The sequence below is a fragment of the Taudactylus pleione genome, unplaced genomic scaffold, assembly GCF_031769625.1.
Source record: "Taudactylus pleione unplaced genomic scaffold, aTauple2 ptg000189l, whole genome shotgun sequence".
NCBI lineage: Eukaryota > Metazoa > Chordata > Amphibia > Anura > Myobatrachidae > Taudactylus > Taudactylus pleione.
This window is the reverse complement of record NW_028284591.1, coordinates 15,627,296-15,639,435: the sequence shown is the minus strand read 5'-3', so window position 1 is coordinate 15,639,435 and position 12,140 is coordinate 15,627,296. Positions and strand designations below refer to the sequence as shown.

Below are 12,140 nucleotides of genomic sequence, written 5' to 3'. Positions count from 1 at the left end.
AGTTAGTGCAGGCAGAGCTGGGGGTAGGGAGGGGTAAGTACAACCAGCAGTTGCGACAGTGATGGGGGCTAGGGTCAGTTAGTGCTGGGGCTAGGAAGGGGTAAAGGGTGGATAGCAGCTTGGGCAGTACTGGGGGCAAAGAAGAGGTTATGGGCAGGCAGTACTAAGGGTAGAGAGGGGACAAGGGTAGATAGCTGGGATAGAATTGGGGGCAAAGAGGAGGTTAGGGACGGGCAGTTGGGGTAAGGTGTTTATGCTGTGGAACTGCAAAGTAATTTTCAGTATCAGTCCTGACAGCTGCACACTACCACTAAGGTAGTTTACAGTAAGGAAAATCCAGTGTCCCTGCCTATAGTGATGTGTATTTATTATGGAAATAAACACAGTATGGGGGTAACCTATGGCCTGTGGGGCGATTACAAAGATTGTCTGGGGTTTTGATTAGTATTAAATGGTCACTATGGATCAGGACAGCTGGGTAGCGAGCACTGACTAAGGACACTAAATCCAGTGGCAGCTGGAGAATGGAGTGCTAGCTCTGTAGCTCACAGCAGGTATAGGTGTCTCAGAGGAATGACAGCATCATATTTATTGCTCTGAAAAAAACGCTTTATATGAATAATACAAATGCCCTATGGTGGAATTGTTATCCTGTGATAAATATATCCCATATAATCTTCAATCATCTGCCCAAAATAAGTGCCAATAGCACGGGGCTAATGCCCCCTTACTGCAGTAACCAGAAAGAACCCCCAGGGGTCAGCACTGTGCACACTCAGCAATCACTGAGCGCTGTCCCCTACATACACACGTGGGGGGGGGAGTAGAACACGGGGTGCACCCCCTCCATCTTATGGAGCCCCTATCACCCCTCTTCCATACCCTCGGGGGCACCAGGGCATGATCCCCCACAATGTACAGAGTCGCTTCCTGCACACATATACACAGGACACGTACATACTGTGTAGGCACTGATCATAAGAGCTGGCAAAAGGGAGGTAGATTGCCAGCTCTAGTTATCAGTGTCTGCGCGGTATGTACGTGTCCTGTCCCCCCAGCTCTCCTCACATGCGCATCAACACTTTACTATCAGCATACACGCTGTTACTAATGTAACAGCGTCTATGCATCATGTCTCACCTGTACCTACAGTCTGCAGGAGGTGGTAGCCCGCGGGGAGGAGGGGGAGCCACAGAGCGGGGGTGGGAGGTTCAGTAGAGAAGTGAGGTTTAAAAACTGGGTCCCCAACTTCCTGTAGCGCGTATTTTGCGAACACTGCAGCTGCTAATACATTTACTCTACCATGCCCAGTAGGTCTCAGCAATGCCTGGCAAACTCCTACAAAGAGTAGTGACCTTGAACAGAGAAATGACTCACTAGTGCCTAAAGCACAAATCAGCTCTGCTGACCTCTGGTGCCCAATATATGCCCGACCTGGTCCTATTCTCCCATTGCTGCTAATGTGTCCGAAGCCTCTAAGCGTGACTGGCGTTTTCAGTACAAAGTTCTCGTGACGACCCCCGGCAGATGCACCGGACACTGGGCTGTCAGTGACAGGTGGGTAGAAGGAGGCGCGCGCCAAGTACTGTAGCATGCAATCACTGGTCATTATACCTATTAGAACATTAATCTACATTAGACACTCAGCAAAACATTGAATATATTAACCTTAAATCCTTAAATTACCGCCAACCTCTCCATCACTTACACAGCCTACCAAACGTGTTACTACAGTATGGATAGAAAGAGCCCCAGGACGGACAGGTCCTTCTGACTGTAGGTATAGGCCCCAGATGAAGTACTGCACCGTTATCCTCTGCTCCCATTGTCACTGGGAACCAGGGTAATAATAGAGGGCCTGATTCAGCACTGGACGGAATCACAAAGCCGCACACAAGCAGCTCTGCAATTCTGTCCTTGCTATTCTGCTAAGGAGGCCTCCTGCATGCATTAATGATCCGAGCTGCATCCATGGACACAGCATTGGATCATCTTCGTGATCCTCGGCTGGCTGAGAGGCCGTGGGGTCATGCAGATCGGGAAAGAGGCCAGGAAATCTCCGTCTGCTGACTTGAGATCCTGGCCTCTTCCCTCATAAACGGTGGCGACAGGTCTCTGTTTTGGGAAACTGAGGCATTCGCCGCCCCTCACTGACAGTCTGCTGCCGATCTGCGTCCAATCACGTACTGTAGCACCCATTCTGCACATGCACAGAGCAGGTCCTGCGCACGCACAGATTCCCGACTATCGGGAATCCTGTGTGCTGCAACATATTTGCGCGGACTCTTGAATCACCCCTATAGAACCCAGATATGACCATACAAAGCCTAGTTTCCATGTACACTGGACTACGGTAGCTGTTAAAATTAATTGACCCCATCACTGAATGCTTTTGTATAATCCTTTAGACCCCTCATAGTCCAGCCGACTGCACCACTGGGGGAAAAAAAATATTCAAAAAGATTTTCTGCTGATTTACCACTACATATTCCGCAGCGCTTTACAGAGAATATTTGTCCATTCACATTAGTCCCTGCCCCAGTGGAGCTTACAATCTATGGAGCTCATTCAGACCCGCTCGTTCGCATCCAGCGTATGCAAATCCTGCACACACCCAGCAAAGCAGGCGATCACACGGCAAGGCATAAGCACGCCCACTATGTCTTGGCGTGCAATCACTTTGAGTATGCAGACGTCCACCAGCCTGTTATAAGATGCCCACTTGCGCACGTCATCTCCAGAAAGTGTATGAAACCATCAGTACATCGAGGACCATCGACTGCAATCGCAGCGCCTGTCCTTGAGTATACCCTGCCGCAAGCACTGTGATCACTTCAGTGTGAAATACAACCTGGTGATGCGTACAATGACACTGCCTGTTAATTATGTACGCCTCTGAAACGGCATTAATACACTGAGGTACGCCTTCGTTCTCACCTCCACTCCCCCGTTGTGAATGGCCAACCCCTGTCACCACCCACAAACGGCTTCTACTGCCACTCACTCTGCTGGGCAGTCTATTCGCAGCGAGCGAACGCTTCCTGATCTCTCGCACTGCGATGCGTATGCATGCACAGATTGCAGAAATTGTCACACATCCTAGTGAGCGGGTCTGAATCAGAAAGTGCAGCCTACTAAACTAAACTTAATTTTGTTTGGACCCAATTAACCTACCAGTATATTTTTGGAGTGTGGGAGGAAACCGGAGCACGCCCACGCAAGCACAGGGAGAATATACAAACTCCACACAGTTAGGGTCGTAGTGGGAATCGAAATCGTGACCTCAGTGGTGTGAGGCAGTCATGCTAACCATTACACCATCTGTGCTGCCCACAAGTATGCTGATAAAATGGCTGCACTGTTAGACCGTGCATCTTATGCCGAAACTGCTTTTTATAGTAAGTGGCACGGATGGGGTAATTAGCATGCATATGTCCTTACTAATTCGGAGAGCTAACATGATGTTATTAGGTTTGCAGTGTAATGGCACACATGCTTAGTCACACCAGTGATACAAGGCTCTTGTTCCTGCGCGGAGACACATTTAAGTTTATTTTTTGTTACATTGACCTTCAAAAACAGTATATTATGTCTGTTTTTTTTTCGTGCATCGCTCTTCGGCGTCCTCACTTATTATTTAACAGCGTTCTCAATGACTCCGTTCTGCCTCGTGCTTTTATTGGAAATCCGCTCGCTAACGGCGCATTAGAGCGCCTCTCCTCTCTCTCTCCCTGCTACGTATGTTTTTTAATTGTCATCCAAAGACATTTAACCTTCTCTCTTCTTCAATTACTAGAAACATTTCCAGAGCTAGGGGGATTTGAATGTGCCCTTGTCATTTTAGAATCATAAAATTAGCTTCTGTACCAGCTATTAGAAACGTAGCATTAGAGTGAAATGTTAGTTAAGGGCTGTCACTACTTGTACAGCTCAATAATAGTAGAAGCGCCGTACAGATGTTTCCTCGTACACTATTGCTGCAGTCGCGCCAAAGCAGCCCTACTCGGCACGCCGGGTTCCTTGCGTCTCGGCTTGCGCCAAGCATCTTTTTCGCTTAAAAAGGTCTGTAACAGTGTGATGCAACCAAACAGCTTCACGAGACTGATTAATTTGATATGCAACACTTGTATATCTGTGCGTGACTGGCTAAAAAGGCACTACACCCCTTGGTGCGGCTCATCCACGCCAGGCATTTTGAGCTGCATTGCTGGGTGTATGAGGTCACATCGTTACGTAACTATATTGCACAATGGCTGCAATTCAACACAGTGTGAATAGTTCGGGGAAGGCGTTCAATTGTCCCTATAGTGCCTTACACTTAGTCAGGAGATGCTGGTTACCGTGACTAAAGTCTACTAGTCATGGCAACTGACGTTCTCCCACTAAAGTGCCGGTCGCGATACTGTTAGCACCGCGCTAAGCCGGAAAACAGCAACGTGACCAGCATTTAAGTCGGATTTCTGCTCGCATCTCAGGAGGGTACGGGCAGAAATCCTCTAGTCAAACTTATTAGCGCTGCCAATTTAATAGCTCCGGGAACTCCTTCACAACGCGTTGAATTGAATTACCCCCAATTACTACTGGCAGCAGCAAGGAGGGGGCCACCCAACCATTATTCCTTAATGTCTACCAGTCCCCTATCTGTAGGGAAGGCCGTTAGTTGGTGGGTTGAGCCAGATTCCATGGGAGGGAAACATGAAGTAGTGTCATCCTCAAGGCAGGAGGTGCTCTCACTGTACCTGTATGCTGGTAAAAACTTCCTTATACACTCACACTATTGGCCTTACCTGCTTTGGACATAAATGGGCTGCATACAGCAAAACAATCTATCCTGCACAGGAAGTACGACCACAATTGTTTGTCATTGTGGTGGTTAGGATACAATTGTGCATGTTTCACCTGAGATGAGCAGATGTCCATTGAAACCGATATTATTTTACTCAGCCACTAATACCCCTTTTCCACCAAACAACCTGGGTTATTACGGGGGGCAACCCGAGTCAAAGTTTGGTGTTAAAGGGTCTAAGAATAATCCAGGTCAAGTATCCCGGGAATCCGACCCTGGTAACTACCAGAGTTGAACCCAGGAAGGACCTGGGTCATACCTCAAATGAGCGGATTGGCTGGCTTCAGTAGCGCTTGGAGATAACGTCATCTCCAAGCATCCACAGCTGAAGTCTACTATAACACAAAGGCAGTCAGGGTGAGTTAGGTGGCACTAGGATTGCATCATAGCGGATACAACTGGGCTACTTACAGAACTGGCACACCTCCAAATAGTCTCTTGTAAACATTATTTTAACATTATTTTAATAATTGTATGCCAATCTCTTTTCTTGACTTCTTCCGTTCCTTCTTCCTTTTCTCACTGTTTTCATTAATCATTTATTGTTAAACTTTCATTTTATTTTCACTTTTTTTTTTTTTTTTTAAATTCCATTTTCAGATTTTTATTTCATTTGGTTTGCATCTACTGTCATTCAATCAATAATTTTGACTTCAGTAACACTTGCACCATTATCTACCAACATATTTTAGATTCATAGGCAGTTAACGTCATCTCCAAGCATCCACTGTAACAACGGAAGTCCAGGGTTATGGAGACCTGGGGACTGTGTGAACGGCTGAACCCGGTAATAACTCTGGTCCAGCCGCAAGTGTGAAATGGGTAAAATCCGGCTCCAACACGTGGTCAGTGTGGGGTTGGAGCCGGGTTTTGGGGGGGGAAAAGGGTATAACTGATGCAGTGAAGCCAATAACTTTAATCATTGGGACCATTTTATAGGACATCTCCATTGTCTCATAAAGGTCTGTGGTTGTGGCTGCATTTCAGCGTTCACTAGTGTTCTTTAGTCTCGATCTGTTGAACAGTGAGGTTTCACTTTATATTGAGTGTTGCCGCACCTCCAGCCACTCCCACTACTAGGGTGATGGGACAGACCCTAACTGGGGAGGACCCACTGTGAATGGGTGAGGTGTGTATACAGTAGCAGCAGGGGACAGAGCTTGACAGCCCAGTGTACAGACAGATCAGGGGTAGGGTTGGTCATCGGTAATTACCATCAATGGCACAAAAACCATCGATGGTTTGCACTCCTCGATGACCATCGCTGCTGGGGGCACGGCGGGCCCCTGACCAATCAAAAACAGGGACGGGGTTTAGCAGCTACCTCTGTCCCGTCAAGAAAAAAAAATAACCATCTGCTCCAACTCGTCAATCAATGGCAGAGAACCATTGGTCATCGATGATGGCTAACTATCGATGGTGGATGGCCATCATTTAATCAGGGGATGGGATAGGGTGGAGCAGCGTGTAGTGTAATTCTTACATAAATGTATGTTTGGTTTTATCTTGTAAATTATACCTGAAAAATGCCTATTATTATTATTAACATTTATTTTTATGGTGCCAACATACTCCATAGCACTTTATGCAAAGTGATAGGTTCCTATTGGCAATACCACCTTTTCCTCAGTGTCCTTAACAGCCCTTCGCCACCCGCCTTTTACCTCTCACAGTTGAGCTGCCAATGCCCCCCTCCAATAACCTTGTTCACAGTGGAGTGAGTGCACACAAGCCTAGTGGTCATCTTAGAACGCAGAGTGAGGGATGTGGGACCTGGTCCGGTAAACAGTATCTTAAAGCTGCACTTCTATGTGACCTGTACAGTAACCCCTTGCCATCACTCCGAAAATCAATACTATTATTGTGTGGGGTTTGCAAAGGCTTTTAATCAGGGCTATACTGCCAGGTGCACCAAATCTCAGGTAGTTTAGCAGCTGCTCACTCCAGCTTTAGCTGTCTGTGTATTGTGCTGTTCTAGATCCAGATGAGGTGATTTTGTCGATAATTCATGCTCATCGCTGCGTTCGGTACTTACCCCCCCCCCCCCCCAGCATGTCCCCTTGTCACATCTTTCCTCCCATTCCTCTCAGGAACATTGCCTTTTGAAGGTGCCGGCGCACGTTTACATATCCAAAGCCTGGGTGCACTGTGAAATTGCGAGCGCAGTCTGATTACTGTACATTAGCAGGTTCCTGTGTACGTATATCAAAAATTGTGGTCTCTACATTACATTACACGCGTGTTTCACAAAAATATCCCAGCCATGAATCGGGGGTTCTGTTGTTAGGATTCGTGATAAAAAAATAAATAAACTTGTGATCTGTTTGTGCAGGAAAATTGCACAATTACCTTTGGATCCCTGCAGTTTTCTATGTTTTCCTATGATTCATTCCGTGTAACTCGCTGTCGGCAGTGGTTGGTGTCGGCAATTCTGCCCTCCTGTACCATACATGGTGTCACTGTGTCAGCACAGCCTTCCTCCAGCTATTGCTCAGACGTGCCCTGGAGATAACCTGCACGGAGGGACCTCTGTAAGGAGCAGGCAGAAAACAAGTCATGTGAATCAGAGGAAGCCTAAAGCTACAGGCTGTCAGCACAGAGAAGAGAAATTCTTCCCTGCGTCTCTCCTAATTGAAGTTCTGGAACATTAATGGGATTGCGGAAAAAAACATTTCTCTGTTAATTAACGGAACAGTTCTTCTTTTGCTGTTTCAGTGCACATTGGACACGTAATGGCCTAGGATGTATGGACGGCAGCTTTGTTCTATCGTTTACACTGCTCTCCCTGCAAATCTCTATCTTCATGTATATGTAGCTTTCTAATCCATACACCCCACAGGGAATAAAGTCGCCTCTCTCTTTAGGAGCTGCTACTAGTCAGTAAAGAGGATCAGGTATGTTCCTGCATTACACCCTGTGCACGGAGTAATCCGTCTCTTGGTCACAGTGGGAGGGCGACATCGATGTGCCTTAGCCTGAGGCAGCAATTAAGACGGCGCCGGCCCCATCCCCCCCAACCCTTCTCGTGTAAACTTTTAGATGACAAATATGTAACTTGTCAGCATTGTCAAACTCACTATCTTTGTAAATATCTATTTGACCTCTTGCATAAAGCTTTTTTTTTATTTTATTCTATTCGCTCTGTTACTCATTTAAACTGCTGCCCAAGATGGCTGCCTTATCATGGGCCTCATTAATCGACAAGTTGTATCATACACAACAAGCTTTAAAACTCGTTGCGTATGACGAATGGTGCTCCAGCCAATCAGCTCCCAACTGTCATTTTTCAAACAGATGACAGAAGCTGATTGGCTGGAGCACCACTATCATACGTAACAAGTTTTAAAACTCGTTGCGAATGATAAATGAGGCCCTTGCGTTGAAAACCGCCATTTTTTAATTTCTGTAGCACAATTCGTAAGATCACGTTGACCATGTTTTTGATTTTTAATGAGCCTCACAAATGTCCAGAACGTCTCTCGGCGAAAGAGTACAAATGGTGTTTTTATTGACAAGAACCCGTACAAGGCGCCGATGTGTTTTGTGTTGTTCACTTCTGCTGCTGTTTTCTTCCAGCTCTTCTTCAATGTGTCATTTTGTTTTCACACTTTCTTCCTCCTCCAGGTGCAGGATAAATTTAGATTGGATCTGTCTGACGAGGAGGCCGTGCATTACATGCAGACTCTCATCGATGACAGCGTCAACGCTCTCTTTGCAGCTGTGGTAGAACAAATACACAAGTTTGCTCAGGTGAGAGATTGCCCTGTGCCGGCTGCTCCTGGAGACTCATTATTTTTATTTCCTCTCCGCACTAACCTTAAGTTAACATTGACAGAGACAGATTGGCTGCTTCTGCAGACAATCCCAGCAGGCTGCACAATCGAAGGACCTGCTTCATTATAAATGCTTCATAGCGTACAGCAGAGGTAGTGAGCCTGCACATTTGCAGATGTTCTGCTGTTCATTATACGATATTGTGCTGCAATATCCTCGGCAGAACTACAAGTCACAGCACGCCCTGACAATTAAAGGCATGGTGAGTCGCGTATTGTCTTCTAGTGCTGGAGGATGTGGTTACTTGTATGCGTGCCTGCTGCTATGTAAACTCATCAGATCACATCAACTGTGTTTCCCAAAGCAGAATTGGGAACTTCCCTGCAATACTATTGCCTGCCACAAGATGGCACCATAAAAGAATCATACTACGCAGGTCAGATTGATGTACCCAGCTCATGTGTACTGGGCTCTGCAGATAAAATGACCGTGTTAATGTGCTGACTTACTGTAAGTGAACGATTTGGCAGCATCCGTTATTTGAGCTCAGGTACAGTCACTCGCAGAGAATAACACATGGCTGACACTTGCAGAAGATTCACATTTTAACAACAGGTCGCATGCCCCTCCGCTCCCCCTAAATTATACCTTTTGTTGTTATTATTTAATTACGCAAAACAGCATTTGTTGTCTGCACGGAGGTAACTGCCAGTCACTTGGGCTTTCCTGCTGCTCTCATCCATGTGTGCTTATTCTGTAAGTGACTGATTGTTACCTCTACTCAGGCCACAGATACTGCAGGTGGCAATTCAGGATGGAGTGATAATACGCTGTGTACATCACAATACTTAGAGCGGTCCAACTTGCTCATTTTACAGCGCTCCACTACGGGAGAATGAGGTACAGTGAGTGATATTACAGTCGCTATGTGCCGCCACTATGGGGGCCATTCAATGCAATGTTGAATAGCCCGTGGAGGGAGCTCCCGAAGCTTTTCAGTTAAACGCGATGTTTGGGTGGGCTAAAGGATTTCTTCTCGCACCCTCCCGCGGGGCCGGCACTTTAGTTGGAGAATGCCGGTTCTCGCGACTAAACACTTTGACTTAACAGCGAGCTGAATTGATTAGCTCTGGGAGCTCCGTCCCTGGGCTATTCTACATCACATTGAATTGAACCACGCTCTATAAGCATTTCCACACAGTTCCATCGGCACGTGGCTACAAATTGAATTTGCCCCCCTGTGTTTTACTACTTTATTATCTGCATCTATCGTTTAGTGTAAACTGCAGTGAACTTATCAATAGATTGTTGTCTCAACATGCACATTATGCATGGGGAAATGTGTGTGTGTGTGTGTGTGTGTATATATATATATATATATATATATATATATGTGTGTATATATATATATATATACATACATATATATATATATATATATATATATACACAGTCAGGTGCATAAATATTGGGACATTGACAGAATTTTCATATTTTAGGATTGTTTGTCCCATTACTTTTGGCCCCTTAAAAAGTGGGAGACACATATAGAAACCGTTGTAAATCCTACACCGTTCACCTGATTTGGATGTAATCACCCTCAAATTAAATTTGAAAGTCTGCAGTTAAAGCACATCTTGTTTGTTTCAGTTCAAAGCCATTGTGGTGGTGAATAGAGGCCAAAATATGAAAATTCTGTCAATGTCCCAGTATTTATGCACCTGACTGTGTGTGTGTATATATATATATATATATATATATATATATATATACTCACACACACACAGTACTGTGCATAAGTTTTAGGCAGGTGTGGAAAAAATGCTGCAAAGTGAGAATGCTTTCAAAATTAAAAGGTTTTTTTTTTTCAATTAAAATGCAAAGTGAATGACCAGAAGAGAAATCTAAATCAAATCAATATTTGGTGTGACCACCCTCTGCATTCAAAATAGCATAAATTCTCCTAGGTACACTTGCACACAGTTTTTGAAGGAACTCTGCATGGAGGCTGTTCCAAACATCTTGGAGAACTAACCACAGGTCTTCTGTAGATATAGGCTTGCTGAAATCCTCCTGTCTCATGTAATCCCAAACAGACTCGATGATGATGAGATCAGAGTTCTGTGGGGGCCATATCATCACTTCCAGGACTCCTTTACGGTGAAGATACTTCTTAATGACATTGGCTGTATGTTTGGGGTCGTTGTCCTGCTGCAGAATAAATTTGGAGCAATCAGTACTAGATATGTGTCCGCTAGATAAATAACAGGTAATAATAACAGTACTAGGAACCAGTAACAATACTAGGACCCAGTGACAGTGTTGGGAACCAGTTACAATCTTACAAACCAGTGACAGTACTAGGAACCAGTTACAATACCATTAACCAGTGACAGTACTAGGAACCAGTGACAATATTAGAAACCAGTGACAATTCTAGGAACCAGTGACAGTACTAGGAACCAATGACAATACTATTAACCAGTGACAATACTAGCTAGGAACCAGTGACCGTACTTGGAACAAGTAACAATACTCAGAACCAGTGACAGTACTAGGAACAAGTAACAATACTCAGAACCAGTGACAGTACTAGGAACAAGTAACAATACTCAGAACCAGTGACAGTACTAGGAACCATTGACAGTACTAGGAACAAGTAACAATACTCGGAACCAATGACAATCTTAGGAACCTGTGACAGTACTAGGAACCAGTGACAATACTAGCTAGGAACCAGTGACCGTACTAGGAACAAGTAACAATACTCAGAATCAGTGACAGTACTAGGAACCAGTGACAATATTAGAAACCAGTAACAGTACTAGGAACAAGTAACAATACTAGGAACCAGTGACAATACTACTAACCAGTGACAGTACTAGGAACAAGTAACAATACTCAGAACCAGTGACAGTACTAGAAACCAGTGACAGTACTAGGAACAAGTAACAATACTCGGAACCAGTGACAGTACTAGGAACCAGTGACAATACTAAGAACCAGTGAGAGTACTAGGAACCAATGACAATACTATTAACCAGTGACAGTACTAGGAACCAGTGACAATATTAGAAACCAGTAACAGTACTAGGAACCAGTGACAATATTAGGAACCAGTGACCGTACTATTAATCAGTGACAGTACTAGGAACCAGTGACAATATTAGAAACCAGTGACAATACAAGAAACCAGTGACCGTACTATTAACCAGTGACAGTACTAGGAACCAGTGACAATACTAGGAATCAGTGACCGTACTATTAACCAGTGACAGTACTAGGAACCAGTGACAATATTAGAAACCAGTGACAGAACTAGGAACCAGTGACACTATTAGAAACCAGTGACCGTACTATTAACCAGTGACAGTACTAGAAACCAGTGACAGTACTAGGAACCAGTGACAATATTAGAAACCAGTGACAGTACTAGAAACCAGTGACAGTACTAGGAACAAGTAACAATACTCGGAACCAGTGACAGTACTAGGAACCAGTGACAATACTAAGAACCAGT

General features: G+C 45.0%; 1 protein-coding gene across 3 annotated transcripts in view; it reads left to right on the top strand.

The window, feature by feature from the left end:
* The window catches only part of PIK3C3 (phosphatidylinositol 3-kinase catalytic subunit type 3), a 242,291-nt gene that overhangs the window by 214,954 nt on the left and 15,197 nt on the right, over window positions 1-12,140 (top strand). For all 3 annotated transcript variants that reach the window (XM_088476575.1, XM_088476574.1, XM_088476573.1), the window contains one exon: window positions 8,471-8,596. In XM_088476575.1, the coding sequence (XP_088332701.1) occupies window positions 8,471-8,596 (126 nt within the window). The remainder of the gene's footprint in view (window positions 1-8,470; window positions 8,597-12,140) is intronic.